The sequence below is a fragment of the Musa acuminata genome, chromosome BXJ2-1 (assembly GCF_036884655.1).
Source record: "Musa acuminata AAA Group cultivar baxijiao chromosome BXJ2-1, Cavendish_Baxijiao_AAA, whole genome shotgun sequence".
Lineage (NCBI taxonomy): Eukaryota > Viridiplantae > Streptophyta > Magnoliopsida > Zingiberales > Musaceae > Musa > Musa acuminata.
Window position 1 is genome coordinate 38,968,891 of NC_088338.1, and position 22,509 is coordinate 38,991,399.

The window sequence follows — 22,509 nt, forward strand, 5'->3', positions numbered from 1 at the left end:
TGACTGTGAGCATGAGAAAGTCCTATTTCTCAGCCAAATACTCTCATCCATTTGAATTCATCTACCACATTCTCTTTGCTTTGTCTTTTCTTTCTTAAACCAATCTAGTGGATAATTTGGTGCCATGATTGTCATTTTGGATGGCATGGGTGAATTACTTGTTTTTAATCCTCACTCCACCAATCTGTATTTGTGAATAAAAAATGTAAGATCCATGATACTGGCCTCATGAAGACCAACCTTTATTATTGTGGATCTCATGACCAAGTTAGATGGAGAAGTACTTTTATTCTTTTTAAATTGTTGTTCATTGATAATATTTAATGAATTTACTGAGTGTGATGAGTGATCTTGTCTCTTGTGGATGCTGTAATTACATGAGCTAAGCTAATTATGATTAGTGGTGCTAGAGATAGAAAAACTCATAAGAAGACTTTATTCAAACTACTAAAAAAAGAATTGAATGATCTAAATTTAGTAAGATATTGTTTTACATAGAGCTCAATGATGGAAAAAAAAATCATTTAGTCTATCCCAAATAGTTAGATCCTTACAACTTATTTTTATTGTTTAGATTGGGCCCCATAAATATTGCCAAAATGTCTGAAATTGCCTTATTAGTTGTATGGCGTAAGTTGACAAGGACCATTGTGTATGATCCTCAAATGCTGAGATGGTCTCATTGATGACATCAAGACATGCATGAGAAATGTCAGTGTCCCTTTCTAGGGCACTTGGACTAGTTTGTCCCTGAGAGGACCCTACCAATGCAAAATCCAATGGTGTTTTGAATTCTTCTTGCAGTTTATGATGTTACTGATGGGACCTGTTATCGGCACACAGGGATCTCAAAGAATGGCTTACGTCAGCTCCCAACATTTATTTCAGAGGACTACAAAGTTTGTCTGCAGCAGCCAGCTGAGAGGAAGTACGATTCTGTGCACAACGTGAATAAAAGGGAGTGGTTTGTGCAACTATTCAATTTAAAGGAAAGGAGGCTATTTGAATTGACATAGTAGAAAATATCAGGAGAACTGTTGTATTGTTGCTGCTACAAACAAAAGAAAAGGAGACGGATGTAAAAGAAAAAGACTGGGAAGAATGAACCATGTTTGGTGAAGAACTTTTATTCTAAGAAACCACAAGTCTTTTTAGATCAGCTGCATGTAACTTTTCTATATCCTGTCCTAAACTATGCCATTCTAGGTTGCTTGAAGGAATAAAAATAGCTGTATTTCCTTTTCTTCTCTCAGCCTAGTTACCTTTCAAATGAACTGGAGTTTTGAGTCCTTCAAGACTTTGTTTCCTAAAATTTCAAGATCTACTGGTTGCCTATAGCTTAGGATAAAACATTAATTGGTCTTGCTCTTCTGTTTGGATAACTATTTCAGTTCTAGGGTATCCCAGAGAAAGTATGATGAGTGTTCTTGTAGAGATACAGAAAATGTAGACCAGACAGAGTTCATATCTTATAAATCTTACCTTGTTCAACTCTGATCTGAATTTGGAAGATCACTTGTCATATGCACCACTTTAGTCTTTGAGTTTCCCTCACCTTCTTTGGTTTTGTTCATCACTTTTCTTTTTTCTCTTTGAGAAGGGAGAATTTTAGAACTGAGGATTTTTAGAATAAGGATTTCTCACTATATTGGAAGCAAATTTGGTATCATATACTCATACTATGACAAATTGACTGGTGGCAGGGTAGAATGTCATGGTTGCATTGCCTGTGGGCATGGCACACGGTAATATCCTGCTTGCTCTTTCCTGTGTTGTCAAGGAAACCTTTGGCTGAGGCTTCTGCACCCCCTGGCAGTGAACTCTCTGCAACGGCTTGAGGATAAGATGTGGTAGTTTGATGGTTTGTAATGATTTTGAAGTACAACATTGATGCTCTGAAATGATACAGCGGTATAATGCTGAGGAAGTCCAAATAAGACTTTGTTTCAAGCTACGGAAGGATGCCTCTTTGACTAAGGATCTCACCCTTTATTATGTTTGAGAACCAATTGCCTGTCTATAATAGCTGTCAATAGCTTTTCATTATCACTGTTGTTGCTCCTTCATTTGAGCCTTTGACTTTTCTATCAAACTGGTCTTCCATTGGTCTTCAACATTCATCATTGATTCTTTCTTGGTTGGACAGTATCTAAATATAAATATCTGGACTTGTATTTCTATGCAGTATGGAATTTCTATCCAGATCTGCTACTGGTGATGGCCCACTTGTTGCTTTTGGTGGATCAGATGGTGTAATAAGAGTTCTGTCAATGATAACATGGAAGGTTTTGACACCTACACTGTGCTGTGTCTAAATATTTGCTTGCATTGTTATTGAAAATGTTAGCTAGAGTTCCGCTTTTCAGCTTGTACGTAGGTATACTGGTGGCCATAAAGGATCGATCACTTGCTTGATGACATTTATTTCATCTAGTGGCGAGGTAATATCTTGTTTAATTTTGGCTATTGTATTTAAGGCTAGAATAGCTTCACTTGATCCATATTAGGATTATATTGCATGTTATTGTCTTAATAATTCCCATCAGTGATATCTACAAATATATTGTTCTCTGATCATTGCGACTTTGGTTCTCCACAGTGACTGAGAGATGATAACAACTTTGAGATGCTTTGTTCACTGATTCCTAAGTTCCTTTGAGCCCTTTTAGATTTGGTGCAGAGATATCTCGAGTTACTTCGCTGTAATAGCAGTTCGCGAAACAGAACATGTCCATTTTAATTGTAATATACTAGAGTGGATGGCTGGATTTTCAATTGCTTAGCTACTAATTCAAATAAAATGTGGATTTAATTAAGTTTGGCAGTTTAGCACCCATGGTCTTATATGATTATTTATAGATAATTATATCATAAAGTTGCTATTTCTTTTATAGTTTTAGACTTTTACTTGATAGTTCATTAGGTAAGTTTAATGTTGTATATGTATTTTATCCGAAATAATAATTTTATATCTTGATAACTAAGATATCCGGCAGAAATGATGCCAAAAACAAATCAAAAAACTAAATACACCACAGCTTTCTTATTTTGCATATGTATGGAGCCTGCAACATTGTATATTGATCCAAAATTGTGAAGAAAAATTCTTCTTCCAGTAATTTTTAAATATTTATTTTTTTTAGCTGATTGGAAATTGCATGCACCTTGTCATTTTGGTTATTGAAGTATAGAAAAGACCTTTAATGAACTTTGGACATGTTCAGACCTCGGAGAAATGATGCCATTCCATGCTTCTTTTCTAAGGACAAAACATCATTCTAGCCTATTATGAGTAATATTCATGGTTGGTCTATGTAAGAACTATTTTTCTTGACCTCAGACGGGGGACAATAAGTTGAGACAATGATGCAAAATCAACTAATGTTTGTTGGTTTTGCTTCTTGAAGGGCTTCCTTGCTGATACTTAGATATCAGCAAGGCAGGGACAAAACCTGTTATCGTACATTGCTCAGAACATGCTGGGAGTTTGCAACTTCTCTTAAAGGTTGCGATTGGTGGAATCCTAGAATCTGACTGGTATTATTTAGAAAACCGCATCACCTCAAGTTGGAAGTATGGCTCAAGCCATGCTAGGCATGGTTGATATTTGCTCAATATGTTGTCCAGTAATTCTTGGTTTCTTCATCATTTGGCAAGGTCAGTTGGGAGGAAACGAAAAAGATGCGACATTTCTTGTTTGGTGGTTGGCTCAGAAGAAATATGTGAGAGGGGTTATTAGATTATCTGCATTTAAAAATAAGTTCATTAAAGTTTTATTTGATTTTTCATGTATGTCCATGTTGCTGTGGTTTTTATATGTACGCTACCATATAATGTTAGTCTGCATTTTCAGGTATTCCTAGTTTCTGGGGCAAGTGATGGTCTGCTTATAATATGGAGTGCAGACCATATCCATGATTCACGTGAACTTGTGCCCAAGCTTAGTTTAAAGGTAGCTCAATCTTCTTTTGTTTTTTTCCCTTTCTTTGCTAGTGGTTTATGATAGAATATCTGTTGCCTTCTTCCAGTTCATTTCTCAGTATATCCCTTTGTTTCTTAACAAATAAAGGATAAGTCCTCATTTTATTTCTGGATTAAGATGAAACAAATAGTGTCTGGTTAGACTAAATATACTTTGACAATAACCTTTGCAAGGCACATGATGGAGGGGTGGTGGCTGTTGAGCTTTCAAGGGTGATGGGAAGTGCACCTCAACTCATCACTATTGGTGCTGATAAAACTTTAGTTATATGGGACAGTATCTCATTCAGGGTATGTTGTATTCTGACCTGATACTCATACCATCATAAGTTTCTGTCAGTCTCTTTTGCCACAATAGTCTATATCCAATTGCAGGAACTTAGGCGTATAAAACCAGTTCCAAAACTTGCTTGTCATAGTGTGGCATCTTGGTGCCATCCCCGAGCTCCAAACCTTGATATTCTTACTTGTGTTAAAGATTCTCATATCTGGTATGCGTTTCCCCTTTCTTTGTGGAAGTTCAATCCTTTATGCTTGTTACCTAGTTGCTGAGGCATGTTTCCTTAAGTTGGGATATGCTATGGTCATTATGGTTTCTTTTGGCTTTATAATAACAGGGCTATCGAGCATCCAACTTATTCAGCTTTGACGAGACCATTGTGTGAATTGTCATCACTTATTCCTCCACAAGTGCTTGCATCTAATAAGAAACTCAGGGTATGTCACTAAATTTCTAGTGTCTGAATGATTGGACAAATATATCATTCTGTGACATGGGAAGTTCTTTTCTTTGTCGTTTATATTGATTGGACAGTTGCAACTCTGGTTATCAGTTGTGACCCCCAAGATATTATTCAAGTTAATCACATTCTGCCTTCATAGTTTACTAGAAAAATTCAATTAGGCTAAGTGAAATCCCTTGTTTCAAAGGGTTTCATTGATGGTGCTTTTTTGCATTGATGAACCTGTTTTTGTTGGAGGTACATATGATGCAATTGGAGGTTATGTTTTTAATCTTGCAATTCAAGTTGCAAACTATTGTTAACATTATAAAATCTAAGGCTAAATTGCTGCTTTTTTAAGCATTTGGGTGCATTTTGCTCCTTTCTAGTGCATGATTGCACTTAAAGTAGTGCTTTTTTTCGAAATTTTGACATTCACTAAAGCACGGTCCAGTTGGACCATCACTTGGAAATCTAAGGCCTTTGTATTAAATCTGGTATTTTTTTGATGATAACATGATTGTTATTTTTTTTTAACCATGTTTCAAATCATAGGTGACTTTCTTGATCACTCAATTGTTAAAGACCATTCAAGCTGACTTGGAGGTTTACTTTTTTATAATTTTCTAGTTTCTATGAAGAATACATCATATCTTTGATCCTTGTACTTACATGGTATGTTCTTTCTTTTTGTTACTGTTGGTCAGTCATATTACAAATGGTTTGCCTTTGTTCACATAGGAAACAGAACCTTTATTTGGTCTTCCTGAAGGAATATGTCTGAAAACAAGGGTATATGTTGCAGGTGTACTGCATGGTTGTACATCCGTTGCAACCACATCTTGTGGCTACAGGAACCAATATTGGTGTTATTTTAAGTGAACTCGATGCACGGGCTCTTCCGGCGGTAGTTGCTCTACCGACACCGCCTGGTGGCAGAGAACATTCTGCTATGTACACAGTTGAAAGAGAGCTCAAGTTATTAAACTTTCAACTGACTAATACTACTAATACATCTCTTGGGAGCACTGGCACCATTTCTGAAACAGGAAAATCCAAGATGGAAACTGAACAATTGCTTGTTAAGCAGACAAAGAAGCATATCAGCACACCTGCTCCACATGATTCATTTTCTATTCTCTCCGTAAGCTGTTCTGGAAAGTGAGTTTCTTTTCTTAAATTGATGTGTTATTTATACTATTTTAGTCTTTGCTTTGTCTTTTAACACCTCTATGTTCTCCGAGCAGTTCCCATTGGTCGATGGAAAGACAGACTGCAACTCCCATGCATGGCCTCTACCATCATGTTGTAGGGTTTATATCGATTCTGTTCTCCTTAGCTTCCTTGGTAGCAACTTTCGTTTACTCGGCCTTGTCCTCTGACTTGTCGGGCTCCCTTAAGCGAATATGAGCCCTGGAGCAATCCAACTCTCCAACTGCTCTAATCATACTTCTGTATGATCAAGTCCCCCCTCATGGGACTCATTAGTACTTGCATTCGAAATTTTCTCTCGGTGGTACACAACCCCCATATGCTGATTATCAAGACTTTTATCCTATGCAAAATTCGATGCACGCATGGAAGACTTGTCTATATGATACCATGACATTCACTCCTTGAATCCATAGTCTTTCTTACTGTCGTGTTATTCACTGAAGTGGAGCTCCCAGTAGCTTCCGATTATACCTCCATATGATCTAGTCTCTCGCAAGACTAAATTTATGTGTATCATATTACCACGAATTGTTCCACCATGATTTGTTGCACCATGTTGCCTCATGACGACATCTTCATTGCATTCTGATTATTGTGGGATGAACTCGGATTGCAAACCCTCTATGTGTGGCCTCTGCCAACACATCGCAGGGCCTCTTCCACCTTCAATTGTGTTCCCTCTGCCAACACAATCAACCTTTGTCTACCAGCTTTCGGGTCACACCCAAACGAAGCACAACTCTAGGATAACCAATCGCCTAGTAGCTCCCGAAGTCCACCGACGTCGCTAAAATTGGTGCACCATTGTTTGGATCTTAGGCTTCTGCTCTCACCAGCACAATCTCCATTGCGCACCGCTTCCTTCATGGCAACTTGAATGACAGCACTTTGGTGTATTCTTTAAGAGTACCCGCCTCTGCATCCTCTTGCCCTGTGCTAAGGTCTTCTAAAGTCGACTTCGCCTCTGCAAGTTGAGTCGTCTTGGTTCCTTTGTCAAATGCTTCTTCGAGATAGGGTGTATATGCCTTGAAGCTCCCTTCGTCTTTGGCACTATGTAGGATGAGTTTGCTTCATCAGAATGAAGGACCCATAGAACGACATGATCCCGCTCTTGCCTTTGCAAGTGTTTATATCCTTGACCTCTATCAAAGGAAAGCTTCATTCCTTCGCTCCATGTTTCATCTTCTATACCGACTCCCTTCATGCGGCTTAGGTACTTCACCAAGTTACACCCAAGTTGCTCCGCTCCTCGGTTTGCATTGAATTGATCTTCATATCGGCTTCAAGTGTGCCTTCATTTTGTGTTGCCTTGGGTCGCTCTCTCACTTGATCTCACAATGCATCCACCAATGCATTACCTCATACGAGATCATGCGATGACTCCTCACCACTCGCTCTGTTCGTCGAGCTTTGTGGGGTTGTTGTCTTGAGGTATTCCTCAACATGTGCGGTCCGTTGCATATGATTCTTCCTTTAGAGAACCGAGACTTGTCTCTCCAAGGTATCTGTCTCGTTGAAGCAACTTCTATCTTCGCATCCTTCCCTCTGGAAATTTCGGAGACCACCATCCCTTTAGACTACTCCGCCTTGCTGAACAAACTATGCATTGTTCTACCCTTGCGAATGCACTTGCTAGATTGAGACTCTTTGCCAATACAACCCCTACTATACCTCTCAAGGTCTAGCAATATACTGAACTCGCTACATACTTCAGCCTCCTACGGATGTATCCTTTTCATGCTGAAGAGATAAAATTTTAATACTCCATGGCGCCGAGTTTCGGTCGCCTTGGGATGACTACGAATATTCCATCGTCCGTATACAAGCCCTAGCATGAGTAATGAATTCTTTGAGTTAGCAATTCTCCTCACTTCTGTGAGTTTTACACAACTCTTTCGGTTGCTGAATAACCCATTGCACTTTGCACGGTCTTATCCTTTACCAAGCACCTCTCTTGCCTTAAGAACCATAAAGTATGGTTGCCAACGTCGAGTCGTAGCTTAAACTCAGCCATCCTAACCTTTGTGGGCTACGCATTCTTAGCTTGCTTGTCCTTTTGGTGCCTCTTGCGCGAAAGGTTGGTCATTCCTCTGAATGCCAATCTTAGATGCTCGCTCCTTTGAGCGACTCATTTTCTCTACATCTTTATGCCCTATGTTTGTATGCCAAGTGTTTCTCTGTGTGCTTGTCTTGCTTTAACACCATATATCACACACTTAGCTGGTTTTGCCTAAGTCGTGTGGCACCCTTGTGTGTCCGTCCGCAAAGGTCAGCTTCTCCGAAACTTCCTATGATCCCTTAGGAGCTACAAAAAAGAAAACAGGTTAGAAAAAATATTTTACTTGGGATCCACAAGTAATCATTTCAACAAACACTTTATAGCCAATGCAAATTACAAACAAACGTCACAAGCTCTGAATGATCGCACAACAAAGGATCCAAAATGGTCCATTATAGATCGAAATCCCCATAAGTACCCACATGACACATCTTTTGTTTGCAAGCCTAAGACGACGACCAAAACCAAAGAAAATGAGGTTGCTAAGCCTACTGTCAGACCTTTACATGCTGTGCAAAGCATGAACAAAACCGAAATACACGGAAATACATAAGCATCACATCAATCACCCCGTTTACAGTTGTGTCCGTGACACCAAGCCTAGCCAAATCTAGCTTGCTTATGGTGACTCATGTGTTCAGAACTTGCTTAAGGAATTAGGGACCTATTGGTAGTTTAGGTTGGTCTATTGGTAACGAACCATCTTTGTCTTCTCTTTATTTTAAGACAAAATCCAAACCAATTAGGCTTGGTGAAACCAATTTTTCTTTCCTAAGTGAATCAAGGTCTAAATTCTAAAAAAATAGACCCTTGTAAGTTGGGTTAGATAAAGTTATAAGTTGTCCCTAAACTGATTAGCAGGAGTCTAAAGGAATATACTTGCAAATGCATATACATTAAATTATTGTGGAGCTTGCATGTCTAACTTCTAAAATCTTCGTTACACTTTCAACCAATGTAGTTAAAGGCACTAGGTGGTTAAAAGGCACCAAGGTGCTAAAATGCTTGAGCAAAACAAGTTGCTAGGCGCTCGCCCTAGCAAAATTGGGCACCAATAAATATTGAATTATTGTGGAGCTTGTATGTCCAACTTGTAAAATCTTTGTTTACACTTCCAACTAGTGTAGTTAAAGGTGGTTAAAAGCAAGGTTCGCAATACCGTACCGTACCGATATTTTGACTTGGGCTCGGTACCGGTACGGTACGGTATACCGAGCGATACACCCAAGTGTACCGAGCGGTACACCCAGGTGTGCCGAGTACTGTAGCACTACTACAGTGCTACAGTGCACTCGGACCGGTAACAGGCGGTCCGCGTACCGACAACCTGTCGGACCGGTACGTACCGCCCATACCGGGCGGTACGGTTCAGTACGGCAGACCCTGGTTAAAAGGTGTCAAGGTGCTAAAATACCCGAGCTAAGTGAGGTGCTAGATGCTCACCCGAGCTAAGTGAAACGCCAACGAATATTAAAATTTTAATATATTATTATTAAGAAATATGAACACTAAATTAAAATTGACAAATCAAATTGCATTTATTTAAGCTACCAAATTACATTGTCCAAATCTAATAACAAAAACAAAATAAGATTAACTTTAATGTTAATAAAAAATCCACTTTGTCATCTTTAACATCTTCATTCTTGCTATCATCTTCCTCTTCACCTAATTTGTAGCACTCAAGCTCTTATTTATCTTTATTAGTATGAATTCCTCCTCTTCGATGGTTGTTGGTTATGAATTGAGGTTTTTGTATTTATTAATTGTTCTCGCGAGTAGTCATTCTCATTTCTCCAATACTTGCTACATTCCCCATGTCAAATTATCTTCATAAAAAATAAGCTCTTCTTCAACATTTTGTTAGTTAGCATCCATTTCTCCCATCGATCATTCATTTAAATCATCAATATCTTCTAACGAAAATGGATCAATGCACTCTTGCAAATTGTAGCAAGCCTTTAATGCTTGATTATATTTTATGTACATTAAAGATCTACTTTGTTGCATCAATGTCTAAAAAAATAAATTAGTTAAAATTAAAATATTCTTATATACTTACATTCTCAAATGCACTCTAATTTCACTCATATCAAATTAAACATTGAATTTTGATAACTAATTGCTATAAGTTCAATGTGAAATTTTTAAATAGGCCCCACCACCCAGCCAGCGATATCAATATGCGCTCGGGCGCTCGCCTAAGAGCTTGGGCGAGGCGAGGCCTGAGCGCCTCGCTTCATGTCCAAGCGCCTCGCTTCAAAGAGGCGTCGCCCGAGCCCAAGCATCGGGTGCTTCGAGCGAGCGCTCGGGTTAAACCAAGTGATCGATATTAACCTCCTAACATCCCTCTCGCAACTTCCCCAACCCTAACCCTGCTCGTGATTCTGCCGCTGACATTTCCTCTCTACTGTCGTTGCCTCTCTTTACAATCGTTGCCTGCCTTCTCTATCGCTGCTCTCCGCTACTACTGCCACTGTCGCCGCTTGCGGTTGCTATCGTTGCTCGCCGTCGCAGTTGCCGTTGTCACCATCGTGACTCCCACTCCCGCTCCTGCTACCGCTGCTACTTCTCTCAGTTAGCAGCCTCAGTCTTACTCTTACACCGCTACCGTTGCTCGTTGTTGCTGTTGCCACTACCATTGCTGTCGTTGATTGCCACTATCGTCGCTCCTGCTCTCGTTGCCATTGTTGCTACTGTTACTCTTACTCCCTCTACTCACATCGACTCGATAGTATACTGTTAATAGTATTTTAACAGTATACTGCTAACTATATACTAGTAATAATATTTTTTTTATTTATTAGATTAATAATATATTATTTTGATTTTAATACTGTTAATTTTTATTTATTTAAAATTATTGTTATTATTTAAAATTTTGAGATTTTTTGTTAATATGATATTGTGATTCTGTAAGATTTTTTTAATTTAATATCATATTTTTATTTAAATAATTAAATTTATTAATTAATTTATATATTTTTATATTTTAGCGCCTCGTTTCGCTCGGGCAAGCACCTGGGCGAGCGCCTAGCGCCTCAGGCATTTTTGTACCTTGGCGTCTTTTGACGCCTAATGCTTTTTAAATCACTACACTCAGGTGTAAATTTAAATTTAATTATTAATAATAATATATTTTAAAAATGTACATGATGTTAATTATATATAGTTATAAATATTTAAGGACTTAGTAGCCCTTGATCGAATTGCTATAAAAATTTCAAAGAGACTTTCATTATTCTTATATAAAGATAATTAATTTATGATCTTATCTTGAACTTCAATATTATGAACCAATCTTGCAATGCACTGATATAACCTAAATATAATTTTTGCATCAAACTTAATGGAAGGGTTTTTATAAAAGAATTTTGAGTTTAAATAGTGTTACGCTATATGTAGTGTTTGATGAAGTTGTATTATCATCTTATATCTATGATGGCCAAGATATTCTTATACTTTTCTTTAGTTTTATCAAAAGATATTTGAATTATTTCCTTAGTTCTATCCATAGGCTCATAAATATAATTCATTATTGGTCTTTTCTCATTATTTGTGAGAAGAAAAACTTGAACAAAAAGGCCTATTATTTTTAATGCATAGACCATATTATTCCAAAAGAATGATATTAAGATAATATCACTTGCTCTATTGCCTTTTGCTCATTTACTTGTCACTCATTGCAACAAGATAACTATATTTCTAAGGTTGTGCTTTTGCTTGTATACACTTTACAATATCAAAAATAAAGTGAAAAATTGAGTGACCATATCTTACCAATTCCTTGTTGCTTATAAATTCTCTAAAATCTAGATATGCTCAAAGCCCTAATATGATTGTACATAATTCTAGCAACAAAAATGATCCTCTCTGAGATCTTCTTGATGTCTATAATCTTTGTAATATCCTGTAATTTTATATTAACTTAATGTGCCTCATATAGAGTCGAATACAAGTGCAACTTTTATGCTTGGAGTAATTTATGGAGAATAAAATTCATAAGATGGTTGCTTCTATTCAAATTAGAGACTTAAAGTAATTATAAGTTTAAAACATTAAAAAAAAATTGTATAAGCTATAATAGACAATTGAAACAACTATATCTATTACAACTTGCATAATATATTATTCTCGAATTTCTTTTATAAACTTGTCAAGCAATAAAAGTATTTTTTTTTCTAGATTTCATAAAGGAAGGTGTATCTATTGATTTCACAAATATAGTTCCTAAAAAATATATGATTATAAAATTGATTATACTCCTTTGACTCCTATCAGTTCTAACATGTGATATAATAGAGCAACCATACCTTGCCATGCATTCTTATGGCCCTTCAATAAGTCATTTGTATAGTTTTACTCTCTTTTTAGTAATGCAACTATCAGTTCATGATAAGATGTTTTAATTTAGGATCATATCTTCCAATAACTTTAATTATCTATTTAAAACTATCTAAACAAGAAGCATTAAGGGGAATTCTAACTTGATAGGAGAAGCAAGCAATGTATTGAATCGTTCTTGGAAGATAATTAAAGTTATCTTGTTTAGATAGTTTTAAATAGTTTTAAAACTATTTAAAACTATTTAAATATAGTTTGCTCTGTAAGATTTTTTTAATTAGTTTAGATAGTTTTAAACTATTTTTAGATAGTTTAAAAACTATCTAAACTTATAATTAAAAAATCTTACAGAGCAAACTATATTTAAATAGTTTTAAATAGTTTTATATCTAAACTATTTCAAACTATATTTTGAAAAGAACTCTCTCCCCATTCTTTCATAGTGGGGAGAGAGTTCTGGATAGAAGAGGAAGATGATATAGAAAATATCAAAATAAACTTGGAGATTGCATACCTTGTCTTTTCCTCTTCTATCCAGAACTCTCTCCCCACTATCATTGATATTTTCTATATCATCTTCCTCTTCAACATACATCTCCAAAATTCTAAATATCATCATTCTCTAGTAGAATACTATAAGACAAGGTATGCAATACTGTACCGTATCGGTGTTTCGAGGTTGGCTCGGTATGGTACGGTATTGGCATATCGAACGGTACATCAGGGCTTATCGAGCGATTTTCTCTTACTGTAGCACTGTAGCACTACTACAGTTTATTACTATAGCACTGTAGCACGGTCCGTCCGGTAGTAGGCGGTCCGCGTACTGGTATGCCGTTGGACTGGTACGTACCACCTGTACTGGGCGATACCATTCGAAATTACTTACCATGCTATAAGATTTGGTCTTATGTATCTTTCTATCATTCTATAGCTCTGTAACTCTTGTTCTACATCAAAGAGACTTTTTCCATAATGATGCATTCTTAAAGTTCCGGATTTGATGTTGTTTTGCGTGAAGAATGCCACCTCAGTGGTTTTCTCGTAGAAAGTAAAAGTCATGACATTAGAATCTTTAGGATCCTTTACATAGTTGTATTTCTAACCTTGATCCTTCTTGAGTTCTTTGATGATGATTCTTTCGAGTTACTCTCTACACTAGTCATTGTTCTAAAATATAGAAAGGATCAATAGATCACGCACTATGCTACAGCTATAGGCTATTTTTTTTGTCCTAGTAGGGTGCTCAATCAAGTTTATTTTCATCTAATAGGGTGATGGAAAGTTAGGGTGCTCAATCAAGTTTATTTTCATCTAATAGGGTGATGGAAAGTTAGGGTGCTCAATCAAGTTTATTTTCATCTAATAGGGTGATGGAAAGTCCTAACAAGGTGTTGTTTTGTCCTAACAATGCTCAAGCTGAGATCATTTGCAGGAAATAGGAGCAGAGATCAAAGTTGCATTGTTATGGGTACCTATATTAGGAGTAAGAGGAGATAGAGAAATTATAGACAATGGTTGGTGGAGGAAGGCAGTGGTGTATAAGGTGGAGCCAAGGAGGAAGGCAGCAAAATATGACACCTTGGCAAAGGAAGGCAGCAACATATAACAAAGGAAGGTTGCAATCTCGGGCTAAAGTGAGGTTCATGCGGCTATGGTCAACCATGTAAGGTAGAGAAAGAGAGTAACCAACGACTTACGATAGAGGAACAAAGGACACAAAAACAAACAACTGCGATGGTGTAAGGTTTCTCTCCCACTGGTATAAAGGGTCGGGTGTGGGGAGATAAGTGGTTGAAATAGTTGGTTGAGCTGAACCAACTAATTCAATTTGATTGACCGAGGCTAACCTAGGCATCATTGACTCAAGTGCACACCTGAGTTGCCAACGCCTAGGCTCAAGTGCATGTGTAAGTCATGCCTGTTTAAAGTGACTCACTCAAATCCTCCTCGAGGCACTTAGGCTTTGCCTCGTCTCGCTTGGGTGCCCAGGTAATTGTATTTTCAAAACACTGCTTTCAACCTAAATAATGCCTCCACTGGTAGCCCTATGATTAACCCTCATAAGTTGGCAGTAATGGCATGTTCTTTTTTTTACTTTGTAATCAGTTCTTCTTTTGCTTCCCTTGAACAGTTCAGTAGCTATCAAAGCCATTTCTGTTGATTCTAGCTGCTATATTTGTCATCTTTCCTTGGATTTTGAAAGATGGTAGATCTAAATTATAGAGAGCCAATAGCAGCTTGATTATATCTAACAGGCAGGGGGTTTCGGATAAGATTAAGCTTATAAAGTCCCTCTTTTCTACCCAAATCTAAAACGTAGGACACATAAATATGCTAGTCTAGATAACATGTTCACATCTAATTCCACAGGAGACTTTTGCTACATTTGCATTTTGAACGATATAGGAGTCTAGAACTTCCGAGCATCGAAAAAATTTTCATACATATCAAGTTTTTAATTGTCGATAACAGATAAAGCAAGGTTTATCGTACTGTGACATACTACTCACTATGGGCAGTATGTATCGATCAGACAAGGGACCGGTATGGGTAGTACATTGGTATGCCCTCATGTATCATGTGTCGATACACGTGGTATGGCTCAGTAAAGTTTAGTACGTATCGTACTAATAGCTGATCAGTATACCAGTATGAACCAATAAGGCACAGCATAAGATAAAGTACTATGCTTGTTATGATCTTAATTAGGTGATTCCGTGGATAAGCTCCCATCAATGCAAAGTTTAGGGAGAGTCAATATACACTGCATTACCCTTTTAAAGAAAAAAAAGCCATTCTTGTGATTTAAAATCTAGTCACCTAGATCCAAAGGAGTAGCCATACAACAAGGCCCACCATCTAACTAATGATCTTTACTATAATCACCAATCAAATCATATGATAAATTGAAACATATTGTCTGCTACCTAATTAAAGAATCTATTGTATTGTTCATACCAGGGTTCATCATTTTAGGTATCGAAGTCATCTCATAGATCTATTAACACATGGTATGCTAAGGCGTGTCGACGAGGACTTGGGCAATCTGAGTCTTGGTCACCAGTCAAATTAGTTTGTACCGTCTGTATTGTATTGACTCGGGTGGTATAGCAAACATTAGTTCTTATTCATATTTGGCGTGTATATAAAACTAAATTAAATTAGTACATTCTTCTGCAAGTGTTATTGTGCTAATGTTTTCTCATTTTTTTATTTATTTAGGTATGTAGCAATCGTACAGCCCGATATTCCTTCGTTTTATGTGTACAAGGCCAGTGATTGGTCAGTTGTTGATTCAGGGACTGGAAGACTTTTCGCTTGGGATACATGTGGTGACAGATATGCTTTAGCAGAAACTTCATTGCCTCCTCGAATACCAATTATTAAAGGGGGTTCATCTAAAAAAGCAAAAGAAGCTGCAGCTGCTGCTGCAGCTGCTCAAGCTGCTGCAGCAGCTGCTAGTGCAGCTTCTGCAGCAACTGTACAAGTGCGTATTCTTCTGGATGATGGGACTTCACATGTCATGGCAAGGTCTATTGAAGGTCGTAGTGATCCAGTATGTTTTCATCACCTAATATTCTTCTTATCTTATTGAACTATTGAAGTGGCTAAGTTTCTGTTCATGCAACACATGCTAATAAATAGTTCTTGTATATAGTTACCCAAGTCTTCTTAAGATTTATGGTTACTGAATGTCTCTCTGCCTATGGTTCCACATGTATGTTTTTTTGCTGCCTATGGTCTATCATAGTGCAGTGTTTTCTGATTGATATATTCCAAAAGCATTTTGTTCAAATTGGTAGATTTAACTGTTTTCTATATTAACAATCTTGCTTTGAAGGTAATTGGATTGCATGGTGGTGCATTGCTTGGTGTTGCATATCGAACATCACGGAGGATCAGTGGAGTTATGTCGTCTTTTGGTGCAGCTGACGATCCTTTTTCTTCCAAAAAACCTGCTGTGGGTGCTGCACCTCAGAACTTCCAGCTATACAGGTGGCATGAGTTTTACTGCACACACATTTGAGATTTTTTTTCAGTATTTTGTTTATTGAATTGATTAATCACAGTTGTACATTGCCATTATCTATATAAGTATCTCATACCCTTTTATTTTAGCTGTAGTTTTCTTCTGTGTTAGTGTATCCTTTTTTTTTATCAGAGATGACTTCTTTATCATTTAAACATTGCAGTTGGGAGACCTACCAGCCTGTGAGTGGCCTTCTTTCCCAGCCAGAGTGGACTGCATGGGATCGAACTGTTGAATATTGTGCCTTTGCTTATCATCAATACATTGTTATATCTTCCTTGCGCCCTCAGTTTAGATATCTGGGAGATGTGGCAATTCCCTTTGCTACTTGTGCTGTCTGGCATCACAGGCAGCTTTTTGTTGCTACACCAACTACAATTGAGTAAGATATACAGATATACCAATCACTTCTCAAGATAGTTATATTCATTGAATATGTTCTGATGCATATGCACATGAGGTATGTCAAGGACTTAATTTCAGCACCTGACCCCCATGCTCTGCACGTTGGTTGACACAGTATGTACTGTTGTCATGACAGAATGAAAAAAAAAAAACCCAAAAATGTGAATTTTTTGAAACATGCACCTGTTTTTTGGACAATCCACCAGAAAACATCTGGTGGAACAAAACAGTAACCCTATTAATTACTTATAGTGACCAGCTTAGTGCATATACAAGCTAGTTTACTCCACTCAAAAGGTTCTTGTTTCATCCTCTCCATATATCACGAAATAGGAGTATCTTCCTCCAATTGCTGATAATTTGTACAATGTTAGTTAAGTTCAATATTGGTGATTAAGAAAAGATAACATTTGCACCTTTTTGTCATGGACTGGTAAGTTGAAGTTAATTTGATTGGAAAGCTGTCTAATTGCAAAAGAAGTTAGTGAAAACTACTTATTTGTTTCATTATTAATCTCATGAACCAGTTATTTGGGCAGTGAGGAGTAATAAAGACAAAATAATTACCTTTTCTCTCTTTTATTGCTTTTTTAGTCAAATCTAAAGATGCATCAGTTTATAGTTATTGTGATAAATAGTATTTAGAATTTCTCTCATATGTATAAATCACACTTGAATTTGTTATTTTGGTTCAAGTTTGTAGATGTTTTTATTACCATGTAATAAGTCAACATGAGCGACCCTGTAGGCTCGCGAAGAATTGTCCGCTTTGGATGTGCTCGTATGGTTTTGCCCTTTCGGGGCTTAAGCCTTTAAAGGTAAAAGTGACCCAACGGGCTTGTAAGCCATTGGTTCTCCTACTCAATCAATGTGGGACTAAATGTCCTTATTAATGCTCCCCCCATAGGGGAGCCAAGGGTTCATGGCCATCTTTCTAGTGCTAATATGATAAGTCAACATTTGGTTATAGTTGGTGCGACCCCATAGGCTCGTGAGGAATTGTTCGCTTTGAGCGTGCCCGTATGGTTTTGCCCTTTCGGAGCTTGTGAACCCCAAAAGGCGCCTCCGAGTATAAGGGTGACTCGGCGAACTTATAAGCTATTGGTTCTCCTACTCAATCAATGTATGATGAAATGTCCTTATCAGTGCTCCCTCTTGTAAGAGAGTCAAGGGCTCATGGTCCTCCTTTTAGCACCAATTTGATAAGTCAATATTTGGTCGTCATTGGTGCGACTTCGTAGGCTCACGAGGAATTGTCCACTTTGAGCGTGCCTACACGGTTTTGCCCTTTCGGAGCTTGTGGGCCTCAAAAGGCACCTCTGAGTGTAAGGGTGACCTGACGGACTTATAAGCCCTTGGTTCTCCTACTCCTCAACCAATGTGGGACTAAATGTCCTTATCATCGTAATTTACTATTAATGATTGCTTATAATTATCTGCATCATGCACATGTATAAAATAAAAATAAAAAAAGGATATATAAGGCTCTCATTAATACAAGGTTTGAGGATATTCTATAGTAGCTTGGTCATCTTTATCATGACAGAAGTACAAAAATAACTGTCCATGATTTATTTTACTTGTTTGTTATATTAATTCTAGTGATCGTAAATTATAATTTTTTTTTTTCATTGCAGTCACGTGAAACGGTGGACTAGATACCCATTGCCTTGTCCCACTTTGAATCTAACTATTCCTTATAAAACAAATTTTGTCTTGATAAAGCAATTTTCATATTTCTTCATAAATTAATCAGAGGATGAACACAAGAGAATATAATTTTTTATTTATTAATTTTTTTATATATAAAGAAAGACATATATAGGCAGTTGATTATAATATGTACAATTAAGGAAATTGATTTTTCTATAATATTTTATTCTAATTCATTTCTTATAATATGGACTGATTTGATACTGATTGAGTGACCCAAAATAGGAGATAGATTCCCTTAATTATGAGATTATAAAATTTCTTAATTATGAGATTCAAAATCTCTTAATCATAGGATTTTCTATATTACCTCTCAAGCTGCCTCGAAGATGTCAATAATTCCCAACTTGTTAGTTAGATCCTCATAAGATCTTTGAAGCCGTTTAGTAAGAATATATGTTGGTTGCTTCTTTGTAAGAATATGAGGTATGTATACATTTCCTTCTTCAATTTTCTCCTTTTTGAAATGTCAATCTACTTCAACATGTTTTGTTCTATCATGATGCACTAGATTATGAGCAATGTTGATAGTAGCCTTATTGTCATAGACTCATAGTATAGCCTCATAAAAGTTTCAGTGGGTATTCGTAATTCTTTTAGAAGCATTTTTAACCATAAGAGTTTACAAATACCTTATGTTACTACTGAAGTCTGCTTCAGCATTACTTCTACTAGCAACTACTGTCTGCTTCTTGCTCCTCCAAGTCACCAACTCCAATAAATGTACAATATACTGAAGTTGATCTCTGATCACTTATTGATCTTGCCCAATCAACATCAATGGAGGTCTCAATTCTTATATACTTGTCCTTTTTGAATAATAATCCCTTGCCTAGAGTCCTTTTCAGATATCTAAGGATCTTGTATACTATCTCTAGTTGTTCTCCATGTGGTGAATGCATAAATTGATTCACTACAATCACTGCAAATGCCAAGTCTAGGTGAGTATGAGATTGGTAAATCAACTGACCTACCAATCTTTGATATTTGATTGCATCTACCATGGCTCTTTGAAAAGGACATCTCAATTTATGATTGAGATCTATTGGAGTGTCCATAAGTTTATAACTAAGCATCCATGTCTCTTCTATAAGATCTAGGGTGTATTTTCGTTGTGAAACAAATATCCCATTGTTTGATCTTGATATTTTTATGCCCAAAAAATATCTTAGCTAGCTAAGATCTTTAATTTTAAACTCTTTGGCTAGGATATACTTCAATTTCTTTAATTCTGAGACATCATTACTTGTTATGATAATATCATCAACATAAACTATAAGAATAGTAATTATCTCTCTTATCTGAGTGTTTATAGAACATTGTACTGTCCGAGTGACTTTGAGTGTAACTATGGCCACGAACTAACCTTGTCAACCTCTCAAACCACACACGTGGTGATTGCTTAAGACTATAAAGAGGTCTTCTCAATTTGCACACCATGCAAATTCTCAAAGTCGGGTGGCAGATCCATGTACACTTCTTCCCCTAGCTCTCCATCGAGAAAGGTATTTTTCACATCTAATTAATGTAAAGATCATTCAAAATTAGCTGCAAGGGATAACAATACTCGAATAGTATTTAGTTTTGCAATCGGAGCAAATGTTTCTTAGTAATCAATACCATATATTTAAGTAAATCCTATTGCAACCAATCTGGCTTTGTATCTTTTAATAGAATCATCTGCCCTATATTTAGCAGTAAACATCTATTTGCATCCCATTGGATTCTTCCCCTTCTGCAGATGCACCACAATTCAAGTATCATTCTTTTAAAGATTTCTCATCTCCTCCATAACTCTCTCCATTCTGGAATTAATAGAGCATCATATATATTTTTTAAATTTTTAAACTAGACAAGTGAGGTGTAGAAGCTTTAAAGGCTGGAGACAATCTATGATAGGATATATATTTAAATATAGGATGTATCATATAAGATCTAATTCCTTTTCAAATGGCAATGGGAACATCAAGATTTGAGAGATTTAAGGAAGGAATAGAGTTACTTGTGTCTGGATCTGCTATCGATTCAAACTCTTAGCAGTACTCGGGAGGGTAAACATCGACCTTTCCTAAATTTCACTGTCTTAAATACACATGAAGCTTAGGTGCAATCATAGTGATTTCTCCCCTTGAACTAGACTGTCCAATAGCATGTTGTGGCATTTGAGATTTATGTTATGGTGCTGGAAATTTGGATTCCGGAGTATCAATAGGACTAGTTAGTTGTTGGCAGGTAAGTTTGGTAGAGTGAAAGCAGGAGATGAATCTAATAAAGAAATCAAGATTGATATTCCTAAAAATAGTCTTCTTGGTTAAAATTCTCTTAAAGAATGTGACATCCATAGTGATATACTTTTTGTTTGATATATGATCATAATATTTGTAACCCTTTTGAGACAAGGCGTAGCTAATGAACATACACTTTAATGCACAAGGTTTAAGTTTGCTTCAATGATGGTTATAAATATGGATAAAAGAAATGCACCTAACTACCTTTACGTGGAAGAGTTAAACAATTTTACATGTGGATAAATGGAGGACAAATGATCAAGAGGTGTTTGAAGATTAGATATTTTGGTAGCTGTTTGATTAATTAAATATGAAGTAGTAAGAATCAAGAATTTTAATTTCGAGTGATACCGCCTATACCGAGTAGTACGTATCGGTTTGCCAGTAGACCGCTTGCTATCGGGCAGTACCATTGACCTAGCCCCATATCAGATGATATAGGATTGTATCGGGTGGTAACGGTCGATATTTTGATCGTCGCCACCCGCTATCGGGCTGTATCAGCCTGGCTGCGGTGAGGAAAGAAGAAGGTCGAGGGAGAAGGTGCTTAAAGTAGAGGGAGAATTGGGAGAACCTCGACGCTTCCCGATCCGGCGCTGCCCTCCCTTGACGATCCCTATCCAGGAGGTAACGGAGAGGCGGCGGCTCGGCTTCTTCTTCGCCTCGTTCTTCGCCGAAGGCTGGAGACGCTTGCAGCCTTCACCTTGTTCTTTGGAGACGTCTACGGCCTTCAACGTCTTCGCCAAACGCCACAGATGAGGAGAAGACCGTGTTTTCTCCTCATTTGACTTGACGAGGAGAAGAAAAGGAGGCGATGCCACCGAGGTAGTGTATGCCTCCTTTTTCTTATTTTTTATATTTTTATATAATACACACACACACACACACACACACATATATATATATATTCGCACACACACATACACACAGAGCGGTAAGCCCTAGCATACTGCTAGGTACGCCCGTATCGTATTGTATCGAGCAAAACTCAAAACGCCAATTCGGTACGAAATTAAAAACCTTGGGAAGAATGACATCTCTTCAAAGATATTTAGGAACATAAGTGGTAAATAAAAGAGAGCATACTACTTCAAGTAGGTGTCAATACCATTTTATTGGGAGCTATCAACAAATGAAGTATGGTGGATTATTCTATACTTTAACAAGTAGGAACCAAGAATGGTATTAAAGTATTCTCTACCATTGTCAATTCTCAAAATTTGTACATTTGTTTGGAATTGATTTTGGATCATGGTATAAAAGTTTTTAAAAGGTTTTTCAACATCAAAATTTTCTTTTAAGAGGTAAAGCCAACATATTCTTGTACGGTCATCAATAAATATTATAAATCATTTGGTTCTAGACAAATTGTTACTTTAGGACCCCAAATGTCACTATATATAAGAATAAATGGTTTGGATTCTTTGTAAAGTCGAGAAAGAAAAATAGTTTGATGTTGCATAGAAAATTGACAAATTTCACATTGAAATAAAGAACTATTATTGTTTGACGGTAAAAAATTTTGCAAATAAGGAAAGCTTGGGTGGCCTAGTCTATAGTTCCACAACATTATTTTACTATTAGTAGGAGTGTTACTATTTATTGTCAACTGATCTTATCCATTCCAAGTATCATCCTTTTCAAGATAATAAAGTCCTTCATTATCTTTAGCACTGCCAATCGTCTTCCCCAAATATAGGTTCTAAAATTCACAATGAGAAGGAAAAGATTTGGCAATACAATACAAAT

At 36.9% G+C, this 22,509-nt stretch overlaps 1 protein-coding gene across 1 annotated transcript in view; it reads left to right on the forward strand.

Moving 5' to 3' along the window:
• LOC104000536 (uncharacterized) overlaps positions 1 to 22,509 on the forward strand; it is a 58,076-nt gene that overhangs the window by 9,327 nt on the left and 26,240 nt on the right. The window contains exons 5-14 of the mRNA XM_018824350.2: positions 2,186 to 2,285; positions 2,367 to 2,441; positions 3,854 to 3,952; positions 4,156 to 4,272; positions 4,357 to 4,472; positions 4,599 to 4,698; positions 5,509 to 5,864; positions 15,547 to 15,880; positions 16,166 to 16,320; positions 16,518 to 16,736. Coding sequence (XP_018679895.2) covers positions 2,186 to 2,285; positions 2,367 to 2,441; positions 3,854 to 3,952; positions 4,156 to 4,272; positions 4,357 to 4,472; positions 4,599 to 4,698; positions 5,509 to 5,864; positions 15,547 to 15,880; positions 16,166 to 16,320; positions 16,518 to 16,736 — 1,671 coding nt within the window. The remainder of the gene's footprint in view (positions 1 to 2,185; positions 2,286 to 2,366; positions 2,442 to 3,853; positions 3,953 to 4,155; positions 4,273 to 4,356; positions 4,473 to 4,598; positions 4,699 to 5,508; positions 5,865 to 15,546; positions 15,881 to 16,165; positions 16,321 to 16,517; positions 16,737 to 22,509) is intronic.